General features: G+C 32.2%; 1 protein-coding gene across 1 annotated transcript; it reads right to left on the reverse strand.

The window, feature by feature from the left end:
* Positions 1 to 1,245: 1,245 nt before the first annotated feature.
* On the reverse strand, positions 1,246 to 14,193 carry Ilp7 (Insulin-like peptide 7). The gene is made up of 3 exons (XM_065507475.1): positions 14,035 to 14,193; positions 1,496 to 1,685; positions 1,246 to 1,433 (listed from the first exon to the last, which is right to left on the reverse strand). The coding sequence occupies exons 1-3, from the start codon at positions 14,191 to 14,193 to the stop codon at positions 1,264 to 1,266; spliced, it is 519 nt and encodes a 172-aa protein (XP_065363547.1). The 3' UTR covers positions 1,246 to 1,263.
* Positions 14,194 to 15,615: the final 1,422 nt, after the last annotated feature.

The raw sequence follows: 15,615 nt of genomic DNA on the forward strand, positions 1-15,615 counted from the left end.
CGACCGCTCCGAGAGCTGTTTTAAATTAAACTAAAATATCAACCGGCTTATTTTTCAAATCTTTGCCTACCACAAATTTTATGGCTCAGCAGCAGCTGCTGTATTCCATTCTTATCAGTGCGTGTTTTAAAACATTAATACTCTTTTTCAATAAAATCAAAGAAAAAGAGAGCGAAGAAGAGTAATTATGTTTTGTTCTCAATAAATTTGATGAAGATGTTTGAATCAAGAATCGGATTAAATAAAGACCTACGATTGAATCAAAGAACGGATTAAATAAATAAAGATTGAAGATATAATCTGATTAAATAAATAAAGATTGAAGATAGTATTGTACTAAATAAAGACCTACGATTGAAGATAAAATTGGACTAAACAAAGACCTACAATTGAATCAAGAATTGGACTAAATAAAGGACTACGATTGAGGCAAGAATCGGATTAAATAAAGACCTACGATTAAAGATAGAATTAGACTAAATAAAGGACTACGATTGAGGCTAGAATTTGACTAAATACAGACCTACGATTAATGATAGAATTGGACTAAATAAAGGACTACAATTGAGACTAAAATAGGACTAAATAAAGACCTACGATTAAAGATAGAATTGGACTAAATAAAGGACTACGATTGAGGCAAGAATCGGACTAAATAAAGACCTACGATTGAAGATAGAACTGAACTAAATAAAGACACACGATTAAAGATAGAAATGGACTAAATAAAGGACTACGATTGACGATAGAATTGGACTAAACAGAGACCTACGATTGAATCAAGAATCGGGCTAAACAATGACCTACCATTGAATCAAGATTCGGAATAAAGAAAGGACTACGATTGAAGATAGAATTGCACTAAATAAAGGACTACGATTGAATAAAGAAACGGACTAAATAATTACCTACGATTGAAGCTATTACTGATCTAAATAAATGAAATCGTTCAACATATTGATGTTCCGGTCATGAAAATTTATAGGTCGAATTCTTACATCCACATGAGAGAATGTTTAGAACCTGTAATTAAATTTTTTCCTTTCAATAAAACTGTCTTACATTCCATCTCCTTTCTTTTAATTTTATTATTAAACTTTTTCATAAATTTATTAATTAACTGTACATTAAATAGCAAACATACAAATATTCATAATAATACATATTTAACACACTTTTTCAAAATATCGTAACATTTCTTTCAATCCCTTCTATATTTTCTAACTCATTTTAGTTCTCCTCCTCCTCCTGCCCGTCACATCTTCAATAATGATTACGTCTTTTATTCGAGGGACAATATTCAGCATACTCTTCCCAAGTACAGCCAGTTTTGGTGCAGCATTCAGTGGTAATTGAATGAGCATTTGAGCGACGTGTCCTTAACAGTGTTTGGGCAAAGTTGGGCTCCAGCCACTTGGGTAGAAATGAATGAGCTGGGGTAAGTAGAGAAATCAATTTTTATTTAATGATAACATGTTAAATGAATATAACTTACATTTGCTACGTTTATTGAACGTTTCATCGGTACGTTTGCGATTACGTCGTGTCAATCTATAAATGTCCTTTTCACAAGCCCAATACAGCTGGCGCACTAGTTTGTCGCGACAGCGCGAGTGTGCCTCACTATGCCAGACGTCTTCCCAGTCAGAGTTGGTTCTGAAATTGTATAAAGTTACACTTAAATCCTATTCAAATATTCAGCTCTAATCGAGATATTATTAATTCATAAAATAAGTTTCCAAGAAAACAACTCAGTATTAATAAAGTTGTCTAAAACAAGTAAGAGATCTATATTCGGCTGTGCCGAATCTTATATACCCTTCACCAAATTATACTAAATTTTTTATTTTTTTTAAATTTAAAAAAAAAATTTGGTTTTTAAATTTTTTTTTTGGTGAATTTGGGTTAAAATTTTTTTTCCGATTTTGACCCATTGTAGGTCCAATTTACTATGGTCTTATATAAAGTCTTTGAAATATCTATCATTAGATATCCATATTGTCTATATTAATGAGTTAGTAATCCAGATATAGGTCAAAAATCGAGGTTGTCCTGCATTTTTCCTCATATCTCAGCCATTTCTGGACCGATTTTGCTGATTTTAAATAGCAAAATTCTCGAAAGCCTGTCTGACAGTTTTATTGAAGATTTGGATCCCGAAGATATCTGGGGTCTTCAGAAAATTGATTTCAACAGACAGACGGACATGGCTTAATCGTCTCCGCTATCTATAAGGGTCCAGAATATATATACTTTATAGGGTCGGAAATGAAAAATGTAGAAACTACAAACGGAATGAGAAACTTATATAGTATACCCTTCTCACGAAGGGGATGGGTATAAATATATTTGATACGAATTTTCAAGCAAAGTTCTTAATATTTCTGTAATTGCAAATCCCAAAATATGAGAATATTGTGAAAGCGAGGAATAAAATATACTAAATTGGTTCTTCTGATATTGTTTGGCATTATGAATTTGTTATGGTATTTAAAAGAACTTTAGTTAACGAATGTTAAGAACAATATTTTCGGTTGATTTAAGAACTGTTATCGAGTTTATCTTCATAACTAACTTTTCGGTGATTTAATTAACATGAAATCGATTGATATATATCTGTGATTTTAATCATGTTTTCCTTAATATAAGCAATTTAAATGTTATAGTAAAATCTTCCCCTATCTAATTTCGGGAATCGAAATCGAAAGCAAAATACTCACTATCGACCGTCATCATTTCGATAATTTTATCTTCCATTAACTTCCATTCATTTCTGGGAGAATTTAAAAAAAACTAATATCCGTCCTCTGTGGTGGTAAAAGAGAATTCGATAATTTTATCTTCCATTAACTTCCATTCATTTCTGGGAGAATTTAAAAGAACTAATATTATCCGTCCTCTGTGGTGGTAAAAGAGAATTCGATGGTCTCAACATCAACAAGTCTTGTGGACGGGTTGATATACATATATCATTGTTTCTGAATCGTTAATATAAACGATTTGGATGAATAACATAACACTAGTGAGTTTCAGATTTGTTAGTAGTTACTTTTCTGCACTTTTTGAGGTCGTGAAAAGTAGGATCACATTTAGAGCTCATTAATTAACTTTACTGCCGACAATAGGTCAAAAATCGGTCGAAGAAATATTAGCAAACAGTATGGGCTTTGTGTTAATATCACTAGTTTATATGATTTTTGCTCATGAATTGAAACATATGGAGATTTATGTATTTTGAATAAATATTAAAAAAAATCCTGGACGTCAAACTTTTGAGATATTTATTAAAAACGAAACATATAAAAATGTACATTAAATTAGGACAACAAAATGAAAAGTGAAGTGTTATAATTCTCTTTTTATAATTATTTTCATTTGCATCCCTCACGACACTCCAACAGTAGTCTTTTAGCATATTCTGATCCCAAAAACCTTGATAATTCATCTCGAAAAACTTCAAATCTTGATGGAAACGCTCTCTATCGTTACTCATGTGTCCGAGGTTTTCCGGGAAAAAATCCACATGAGAATATAAAAAGTGAATTTTGAGGGACATATTTACACCCATCAGTTCAAAGTTACATATGTAATAAATTCGCAACAATATCTCTGTAATTTTGACTTTTCTTATTCCCCAAAAATTCTTGAACAACAAGTTTAAAAGAATTCCATGCTACTTTTTCAACATCGGTAAATAGACACTCAACTTTGGTATCATCCAAAATTTTTCTTATTTGAGGACCCACAAATATCCCTTCTTTTATTTTGGCCTCAGAAAGACTCGTGAACACGAGGTTTTATTTTTTTATTCAAATAATTCATACCTTTGTCTGAACAACAACTCCAGGCCCTCTTCCGTGTGTATGGCCTCCGCATTGAAGTTGTTCAGTATAAAACCAATTAAAATCGCCACAATTCCTATATAACACTGTTTAACCGAAATTTTCATTTCTCTAATGAATTTTTTTCAAATAATTGTTTTAAAATTTTTCTTTAATTTTCAAAATATATTTTTTTTTTGATTCCGATTTACAAGAAGAAACCCGTTGTTGTCTTCAGCTCAAATGAAAAATGGAAACTGAAGGTTTCCTTGGGATTGTTTTGCAATTTCAATGATATTTTTGTCCACGGTTCGGAGTCATAAATTTTAACAAAATATTATAACCCCAATCGTAGGTGTTGATGACGCCGTTTCTCGGCTTGGCCGTCTGTCGGCATGCGTGAGTGTGTGTGTTGAGATAGTGAGTAAATATTGTATTAAATTTGAAATTACGACCTGTATGTTGAATTCTTTATTCCTATTGTACATTTATTTAACATTTTTATATGGTTTTGTGTTGTTCTCTAACCAATATTTGCAAAATCTGTTCCACCAAAATCATTTACTATGATTTGGTGCGAGGGTTGTGTGATATAAAAATTTATTTTTTAGGACATTTTAAGGAATATCAACACAGAGAAAAAAGATTCGTAGTAGCAATCGAATTTGTTGTCAATCGAATGATTCTGCTTTAGTTACCGAATTTTGCAGTTGTGGCTACAAAATTTTAGAAGGGGTAACAAAAGTTTGGTGGCTTCAACCGAAATTCTTCTTTGTCAAACTGACTTTCTGTTGATTGAACCGAATCATTCGAATCTTTATTGTGTTTTGCATCTAGTATCTTGTCTTCATACTAAACTATCTTTAAACTTTGTATATATTACTACAAGTTGTTCTTAAACTCATCATTCATCCCTCGTTTGCAACACCTGCGAATTGCAAGCGAAATGAGGCAGATTTTTTTTTCTGTTGTCTTAACAAAAAGTTATTTGTTGTCTCTCGGACAGCTAATGAAGACATATTTACGTATGTGAACAATAATGAATAAGAATAACACCAACAACTACAAAACTCTAGTAACGTAACACAAATCCTTAATGCAACAACAACTACAACAACCCAATATCTTCATTTACAAAAACAACACCACAGAAAAGAAACATAACAAACAATCCGTGCATTTTATTATGGCCGATTTACACTTTGTTATGTGTAAATTAGTTTAATGCCATTTTCACCTGTTATCATTATTAGAGTGGTTGTTGTCGACAACGTTCTGGCAGTTTCTCTATTTCAGTAATAGAAATTCATTGTAGTGGGAGGATTTATACCAGCTAAATTCACATTCTTTTAATTCGGCTCCTACTATTCACATGGACGACTCTCTTACCCTTCCTTTTACTTAGTTTAGTTATTTATTTTTAATACAGAACATTTGCAGAAACATGTTTTGCTGTTTGCATCATCCAATTGTTACATACGAATCTCTAGTATGGTGGACCTCAATAACCAAGAAATTCTGAATTTACCATCTAGTCCTTAACAGGCCTTCCGCCATGCTCCATACACTAGTATGGGCTTTAGCGCCAAATAGCCATTTTGCATTCCTAGGGCTTATTCCCCAGGTGTTCTCAATGGCCCTCCTGCAGGCATAAGTAGCGATAGCTGCCTTGGACGCACTCGCTCCTGGATGGGGTCTAGAATGATACCTAGGTACTTCGCACTATCCGAGAGCTTAAGTTCCACTTCGATAGGCGCGGTAATGGGAAGGGAGAGATTTTGAACTTTCTTGAAAAGAGCACAAGCTCCATTTTCCCAGAATTTACTCCATGTCCACTATCAGTGCTCCAATGGCTTAATGTACTAAGTGAAGTTTTGTTGGCATTGCGGTAATGTGTCAGATGTTTCCCAGAAACAGCTACAACAACATCATCATCATATGCAACAGTTTTGCACTACAAGGAGTCTAATTTCATGAGCAGTATATTAATGGCATGATTCCACAAGCGTGGTAATAAAACCCCTCCCCGCGGAGTCCCCTCTTTCTCTAATCTAAAGATAGTAGCAGTCCCCATAAAAGAAATAATGACTCTATTGGTCAGAAGTCTAACTATGAAGCAGATAATAGACTGATCTACACACAGCCTCAAATATGAGTAAACACCAGGGAAACGAATCTATTATTCAGCCCAATCTCCAACAAATTAACGAGAGACGTTCTTTGCAATTTATGAATCGTAATCAGAGAAAAAATTCGAGGCAGATAACAGTGTCAAGCGGTATTTGGACTCGGTAAATATGAGAGCCAACTCGAACTTATTTTCAACGACAAAAGAGAAGATTCATCTTATCTAGATGGATTACCAATCTGAGGTATCGGAAACTGGACTGACTGAGTGGCCTTATAAAAGGTTTTCTAATAGTGAGACATGGTGAGAAGATGGTTCTTCATCTCCTCTTGCTCAAAACATAACCTATAAAAGCCTTATAATAGCTTTTCCAATAGTATTAGATATTATGAAAATAGTTCTTTATCTTATCTTGCACAAACATTTACTGGATAATTTATTTGAGGTATCTTGAACTGGACTGGATTTCTTTGCAAAGTTTTTTCATGTAGTGAGAGATAGTGAGGGCAAAGTTCTTCATCTGCTCTTGCTCAAACATATACTGGATAAATTATACTGGATCTGGACTGAGTGGATTTATACAGACTTTTCCAAGGACAACCATGTTGGTTTGGCGTTGTCTGTCAAATATTTTGTTTGTTATTAAGTCACTGATATCAAATCAACCCATTGGTCGCTACTTCTTCGAGGCCATCATCGTCAACGTCGTCCACTATAGATCAATAATAACCAATTAGTTTGCCTCGAATTAAACGATATGGCGTGGAAGATATCTGGTTCCTGTGCTATGTGCCACTCAGCGAACACCACACTGGACAATTTGCATAAACGATTTGAGCATGGGGTTATCTTTCGTGGAGGTGACGTAATTTGGCTACTTTGATGGTGTGATTTGACTCCACTAGACTCTTTTTGAAGTTGCCGGTATGCACCAATAATCTGCAATAAAACGATGTTCAAATTCTGTAGGATCTATGTGGCACAGTCATTGCAAATTGAAACTCTCGGAACCATGTACCGCCGCGGCGCGCCGCTTCCAATAGTTATATAAGTTCTAATTCGTATATAAAACACGACTACATGCATGTTCAATTGTATTAAACACGGACTATTTGTTTCAAATTTTATTTCAATTCTAAAAAATCCCCGCCGTATAACACTATACAGCCTGATCAGAATCCTCCTGACAGATTATGTGTAATTGAGAACATACCTCTCTCACTTGTAGCTATTGGAAACTACCGTATGTAGTGCATGCATAGAGAAAACAAAACCGTAGATAATTCTTTGTAATGTCAAGCAACAAATAGTAGTCGGACGGTGCATGCTCTGGACTATAAAGCTGGTGAGGCAAAACTTTTCAACCACTTCATTCTAAATACTTTTTAACAGGTATTGCAAAATGTGACCGAGCGTTGCCATGATGGAATTTTACGGATTCATGTCTGACCGCATAATTTGGGCGTTTTTTGTCCAATGCTCGCTTCAAATGAATCAGTTGTGTTCGGTACAGGTTCCCTGTAATAATCTGGACAGATTTCAGCAGCTCATAATAGATAGGACTCTTTTGCAACCACCAAATACAGAGCATTACCTTGCCATGGATATCTTGCCTTGCATGATGCTTGAAAAAAGATTTTCAATCATCATTTCGGACATTCAAAATCGTTTTTCAATGTCTATCGGCTTCGATTCGTATGGTACCCAATGTCCCTGCTTTTGGATGGCCTGAGCGATCTTTGTCTTCCGTGTTAAAATCAACACTTCTGAACCGCACAAACCATCTCTCGCACATTGAAACCGATGAAACACATTCGCCATAAGTTTGCTGAGCAATCGGTGCTGTGCTACATCGGCACTATTTTTGAAGTTAAAGAAGTATAGCAAAACTTCCTGCATATGACGATTCGTTGGTACAAAATTCGAAGCAAAAAAAAAAAGATGTATTAACCAGGTGGCAGCGTAACTACAACAAGAACAACAGTAACTTTTGACATTCTAAACTGTAAAAAAAAAAATTCACAAAAACACACTTTTTAAAATGATATAGTTTTTTATAGCACTTTAAAATATTTTACGCACATAAAGCGGTGATAAAAACATAATTTTTATACCCATAACCTTCGTGAGAAGGTTATATTATAAGTTTGTCCTTCCGTTTGTAATTTCCACAATATAATTTGCCGACCCTATAAAGTATATCTATTCTGAATCCTTATAGATAGCGGAATCGATTAAGCCATGCACGGTGGTAAATTCCGGCCAAAAAGGTTTTTTGGTCAATTTTTCTTAACACTTCAGAATATACAGTATCATCATTATTTTGGCTATAAAGTAACTATATGGTTATTTATAGAGCTGTAAAGTCAAAGGTTTTTTCTTCTCATTTTAATATTAGAAAAATGTAATTTTTTTTACTTTTGAATCGAAGTAGCCTGTGCTTTTTTATTACGGATTTTTTGCGTGTTCTTTTTATATAAAAGTGAAGTGATTAGGAACTAGTTTTAAACCTATAGAAACAAAATTAAAATAAAGTTTGAAAGGCCAGAACAAATTAAAAAGGGCTATTAGAGGTTAAGTGTAAATTACATCTAATAATGTAAAGTGTTAAGAGTAAGTACTATACATTTCATCTGCAATTATTTGCACTTCCAATAACCAGAACAATTTCAGTGCGTTCATATTTTACAATTTTTTTTTGTAAGTTTTCAATTTCAAAAATTATGTAAGTTGAGAGTAATTTGCATGTATTTGTATGTCGAATTTTTTTCAATGGATCATTTATGTTATTTTTAATTATAAACCTAATTGAAGCCATTTACAAAAATTAAATACTTTTTTCTATACTTTTATAACGTCATTGTTTATTTGGCCAACTCCTCTATGTAATTTCTAATGTTTTTTTTGCGATGGATGAAGTGTGTTGATTTTAAATGTACACCAAATTTGAGGCATTTACATGATTAACCTAATTTTTCCGATAATTTCAAAACCTCCATGATTGTTTGACCAAACCCTGTATATGTATTCCGAAATTTGTACCACCATTTTTTTAATCACTTATGCTATTCATCATTTTTGGACTAAATTTCAGGCATTTATATGAATAATCTAATTTGTTCGATACTTTTAAAACGTCTATGATTGTTTGACCAAACCCTGTATATGTATTTTTTTTTCGATCACATATTTTATTCTTTATTTTTGGACTAAATTTCAGCCACTTACATGCAATTTTTTTGATACTTTTAGAACGTCCATGCTTTTTTGGCCAAACCCTATATTAGAACATCGAAATATTTATCGATCGATCGGTTATGTTATTTTTAATACAAATACCAAATTTCAAAAATTTTTTTGAAGAAATAAGTAAGTTATGGATTTTTGGTCAAATAATATTTTTCAACCCGAATTTTTTTTTTCCTAAATATTAAAAAAAAAATTTTAAAAAAAAATAATTCGAAATTTTTTTTTCAAAAAAATAAAAAAATAATAAATTTTGTTTACAAAAAATATTTAAAATATTTATTTTGAAGTATAATTTGCTAAAGGATATATAAGAATGTAGCTCTCTTATTTGTTTAAATATAATTGGTCAATTCACAAGGTCTCCTATCAGTCATATTGTCATAATATCCTAATATATCACGACTCGGCGGCTCGGCTTAACCGACTCTTAGGCATTCGGCACGGGTCTCTGCTGGTTGATTACGATAACACAATAAACATAGCATACAGAGTAGCATTATTTTAGGATAATTTTTGCTTGAAAAGCAATAGAAACCATTGTGAAATATTAGGACATTATGACAATATGACAGGATAAGAGACCTTGTGAATTGACCAAATATAATCTTTTTACTTTTATAACAAATTTAAACAATTTTGTAAACAAGTTTTTGACATTTCAGAAGGTAAACATGAGTTGAGTAAAAAACAGTCAGCTGGTGTTACGCTGCCTCCTGGTTAAATATGCCTTGCTATAATGTTCAATAACTAAGTGAGAATAAATAACAGATATGCATTCTTCAAAATGAGATATAAATTATTCAAAACAAAAACCGCGTTCAAAAGAAACATCATCTTACAATAGATTTTCAAGTCAGACACCCTGTATAAGAATTTCTCAGAGGGTATTGCGTCTTAAATATTTTTCTGTAAATGGAATTTGAGTAAAACGAATTCACATATTTTTGTATTGTGTAAATAAAATTCACATGATTTACTCGATTTACTTGGGAGGAAAATCATTAGATTCACAGAAAAATCATCGTACTGTACATGAATTAACCTATTTAAAAAAGTAATAATTTTTATAATTATACCCTATGTCACAGAGGCGACACGGCAAAAAAATATATTTGTCTCTTTCGCTCGAAACCATTTCAACTGGTTTTGTTTTGTGCTTATTATTTATGGGTTTCTTTTGGTTTTACGAAAATATAATTGGGGGATTCAAACGGTCTCCTATTATGTCGTATTGTCATAATGGCATAATGTCATAAAATATTTTTTTAATTTAAATAAATTTTTGTTGGGTTTCAAACAAAAATGTTATAAACTAATAAGACTTTTAGAACAATGTTTATTGGTTTGTCATAAAATAACACCTTTTTTGTTTGCAGCACAACAAGAATTTGTTTAAACTAAAAAAATATTTTACGACATTATGATAATACGACCTAATAACAGACCGTTTGAATCCCCCAAATATGTTTATAAATTAATAAAACACACACACATTTATAAACAATTAAAACTTTTTAAAACAAAACATTTTAAAAGTTTGCACAAAATTTATTTTCATTTTCTTCATTTTCTTTTGTTTTCTTGTTTGGTTTACAAAATTGCATTATATAGTGTTGTTTGTTTTAACGCACTGTCCAAGGCATATTTAATCATGTTTTGCCTTGTGAAATGTCAAAAACTTGTTTACAAACATTTTTAAATTTGTTATAAGATAAAAAAGATTATTTTATATTTAAAAAAGTGAGTATTTGTCATCGCTTTATGTGCGTTTTATGTGCATATTTAAAAGTGTTATAAAATCTATTTCATTTATAAAAGTGGGTTTTTGTGATTTTTTTTGACAGTTAGTTTACACGGTTTTATACAAACAAAAATGACTATTTATCAAAAAGTTATACGGGAATACAAAATTATTGTTTTTGTTAAGAATTAGTGTGCTGAATTCCCAATAATTGATAAATTCACTGACATTTATTGTTGGGGGATAAGCTGCGCATTGTTTTTGTATTGTTGTAGTTACGCTGCCACCTTGTTAATACATCTTGGCACTGTATGTATTAAACCGCAAATTTGTTTTCTCTTTTTACCGAAACCATTTCAAAAAAGCTGATTTTAGTGTTTTTGAACTGTCAAATTTGTCGCCTCTGTATACTTTGCGCCTATGTTCCAACATTTCTTATGCTGTGTATATCAGTTGTGATAACTAATATATGATTTCTTAATAATATAGTTAAATTTCCTTATATTCCTTTCCTCAGTTTGTCTTAAAAATTAACTTTTATATACTCCTACTTAGGTTACAAATCTGATATAAGAGAAATGAGTGTGTAGAGTGTTTTCTAAAGTAACCTCTTGACCAACTTCATTAAGTCCTCCCCCACTTGTCAGTTTAGTACAGTCTATTTGTTTGCAGTCTTTTTTGACCTTTTCAATTCAATTCGATTACAATCCTTTAAAACAACAAGTCAACAGGTGGTCTTTTCCTTATTTTGTGTGTTTTTGACTTCACACTTTGTTTTTATTAGTATTTTTTTTTTGAAAAAATTTACCTTTTTTCACATTTAAGTTAAATAAGTGGCTTGGCCAGGCCAATAAACACTGGCTGGCCACAATAACAACAACTACAATAACTTCCTTTATGTTGTAATTTGATTACAAAATAACCAACTTTGGTTAACTATTACTTGTGCTAGTGCTCCAGCATTGGCGTCATGAGTCTTAAATAAATAAGTTTTTATTATTATTTTTATGTTGTTCTGAGATGAGAGAAGTAAAATAAACAAAATAGTAGGATAGTAATGTAATAAATTTTCAACAGGACTCGTGTTGGATTCCTTTTTTTGGGACTTTATGTTGTTTAAGCAGGTGATAAAGTATGTGATGCAAAATATTGTAAATTCAGAGTAAACAAAAACCTGTGTTTGTAAATGTATACATCTACATAGGTGGAAACAAAAACTTTTATAAAAATACCCAGCAGTTTTAACCCTCTAATGCTTAAGCATTCCTCCTGGCACTCATCGCAAAAATGCCAACAAATGCAAATATAACTGATTTTTCAAAAACGTGCTTAAATATTTTAAAAGGCTTTCAAAGTATTTGAAATGAAAAAACAAGTATATTTGCATTTGTTGGCATTTTTGCGATGAGTGCCTGGAGGCATGCTTAAGCATTAGAGGGTTAAAGGTAGTTATTACAAACTTTGCTGTAGCTGTAACGTTACTTTCACAGAACTTGAAAGTCCATGTTTCTATGATCGTTGATGCCAGTTAAAAGTCTCGGAAGTAGTTTTGTGAGTATCTTTTGTAGGTTTTAAGAAGCTAACTCATTTCCCAGCAATTAACCAATTCCTAGAACTGCAGGGTTTGCATGTATTGCAGGTTACAATTCAGTTGTACTATGTAATGTAGTGCTTCTATTCTAAACTTTTGTAAAAGTTTTGGCTAATTTAAAAAGTTATCAAAGGGTGCCTTAGTTTTTGCTGCACTTTGTGGTAAAGTCAGTCTATATTTGGTGTAGCACGTGCAAAATTTAGTAGATTTTTTTAAAGGAAAATTGTTTTGGTTTTATTTTGTTCGTATTTTGTAAAGTGAAACGAAATGAAATCAAATGAAACATGAACTGAAACAGAATAAATCTAAATAAATTAAAAAAAAGTTAAATTTTTGTTTAAGCTTTGATATTTTTACAAATAAAACTTGAGTGCTTGAGTGTAATTATCATTCCCTCTATAGTTTGATTTGTATATCTTTAGTTTTTATAAAGCCTTTTGGGAAAAGGTTTTCTTATGATCTGGCCTAAGCAACCAGTGAAATGCTTATTGGAACTAGCTTATCCCCCAACAATAAATGTCAGTGCATTTATCAAAAATTAGAAAAATTAGCATAATTCATACTATAATTATTTTATAGGAGATTGATTGAAAAGCAATTTATGAAATGTTAAGGAAAGTCAAGTTTTTAGCTTTTATTTTGAAACACTTGTACAATATAAATTTATTCATATGGATTCCTCGCCAAAAGAACTGCTCATCTTTTGAGGCCCAGAAAGAATCCAGCCAATTTCAAATACTCCGTTACAAATCCTATCCCACACTCAAAGAAAAAATATAATTGGGCATGGTTACTGTAACCATTTAAATAGTGTTACAAGATTTTTAACAATATTATAGTCACAGTAACTATTTACATGATTGTGGTAACCATAATATGGTTAATTTATGATTCACATGATTGTCTCAACCATATATATGGTTACAGTAAACAAATATATGTTTGTGGCAACAATATTTATGATGACTAATTTTATCATAATATGTTGTTCTCAGATTATGATAAGCCTTAAGCCGAGTGCAACATAATATGATAAGTCCTTCATCATAAATATGGTTGTCACAAACATATACTTGTTTACTGTAACCATATATATGGTTGATACAATCATGTGAATCGTAAATTAACCATATTATGGTTACCACAATCATGTAAATAGTTACTGTGTCCATATTATAGTTAAAAAACTTGTAACAATATTGAAATGGTTACAGTAACCATTCTCAACTATATTTTTTCTCTGCGTGCAGAGAGAGCATTCTGCATCAATCGAAACAAATGGTAGTCGGTGCAAGATCTGGACTATAAAGTGGGTATTTCTAAATAGTTTTTAAAAGGAACATGTGGCCGATCATTGTCATGATGGAATATTACGGGCATTTTTCGGCCAATGTTCGCTGCAAACGAATGAGTTCGGTACAGGTTCCCTGTGATGCTGTGATCAGATTTCAGCAGCCCATAATATATAGCACCCTTTTTGCTCCCATTAAATACAGAGAATTACCTTAGCGCCATGGATATTTGGCTTTGGTGTCGATTCGGCTGGTTGGACGGGCTTAACATGCGATCCCTTACGCTTCGGGTTATTGTTATGGATCCATTTTTCAGCGCAAGTAATGATTTGGTCCAAAAATGATTTTCTTTTGTAGCGTTCAAGCATCATCTTTCAAGATCTCTCGGCTTAAATTCGTATATACCCAATTTCTCTGCTTTTGGATGAAACCTGTTGCTTTTTGAAATTGCTGCTTAGGTAGCTCCCAATGATTTTGCAAGCTCTGGATAAGTTTTACAATAATCTTCATGGAGTAATGCCTCCAATTCTTGGCCTTCAAACTTTTTTGGCTGCCTGGGGCGATCATTGTCTTCCGTGTCAAAATCACCATTTCTGAACCGAACAACTCATCTCTCCCACGTTGAAACCGATGAAACACATTCACCATAAGTTTTGCTGATCAATCGGTGTGCTTCGGCGACACTTTTTTTCAAATTAAAGAAGTAAAGCAAAACTTCCCGCATATGACGATTCGTTGGTACAAAATTTGACATTTTCGAAGCAAAAAAAATATTTGTTTTTTAAACTATAATGTTCAATAACTAATGGCGTTTTCTTTTCTGACACAAAATGTTGCCAACATAATGCTTTACGTTATTTTATGTACCTTCTAAATGTATCTTCCAAGTGCAGCATTTCTAACCCTTTGATAAAATTGAGGGTGAAACGTGTAGCATATCTTCGGGGTTTTAGGGCAACATTATTTGAAAACTAATGGCGTTTTCTTTTCTGGCATAAATGATGCCTTTATTCTGCCTTTTACCCTTTTCTGTGTTCTTTTCTTTAAAAAATGTAGTTTGGTAAGGGTATAACGTGTTCTTTTCAAATAATGTTGTCCTAAAACCCCGAAGATATGCTACATATTTCACCCTCAATTTTATCAAAGGGTTGGAAATGCAGCACTTTTTTAAACAGCAAAATGTATAGTTTTACAACATTTAGAAGGTACATACAATAAAATTGCATAAATGGTAATGGTTTTTGTTCTATTGTGATCGTAAAAAATGTAAAACATTATGAGGGTATGGGTAATCGTTAATAAATGGTACAATATATGTTGGCAACATTTTATGTCAGAAAAGAAAACGCCATAATTTTTTTAGAAAAGAACACAGAAAAGGGTAAAAGGCAGAATAAAGGCATCATTTATGCCAGAAAAGAAAACGCCATAAGTGAGAATAAATGACAGATATGTACCCTTCAAAATGATATATAAGTTATTAAAAACAAAAACCGCTTGTAAAATATACCAATATATTGTAAATACCTAATTTTTAAGTCATACGCCCATAAAAAAATAAGTAATAAGTTTTTAAAAAAAAAAAACAAACACAAACTGCGAAGCGTTATGCTTGTCTGCAGAGTCTCTGGCGGGAATCGAACCCGCAACCCTCAGATTGATAGTCCAGCACACTACCGTCTACACTATCGGTGCACACTACATTTTATGTCGCAAATTTTAATTTTAAACGCAAAATTTAATTATATCGTCATAATTATATAAGTAGCCAATATGGAACGAAACGGAATTTA

The sequence above is a fragment of the Calliphora vicina genome, chromosome 4 (genome assembly GCF_958450345.1).
Source record: "Calliphora vicina chromosome 4, idCalVici1.1, whole genome shotgun sequence".
Lineage (NCBI taxonomy): Eukaryota > Metazoa > Arthropoda > Insecta > Diptera > Calliphoridae > Calliphora > Calliphora vicina.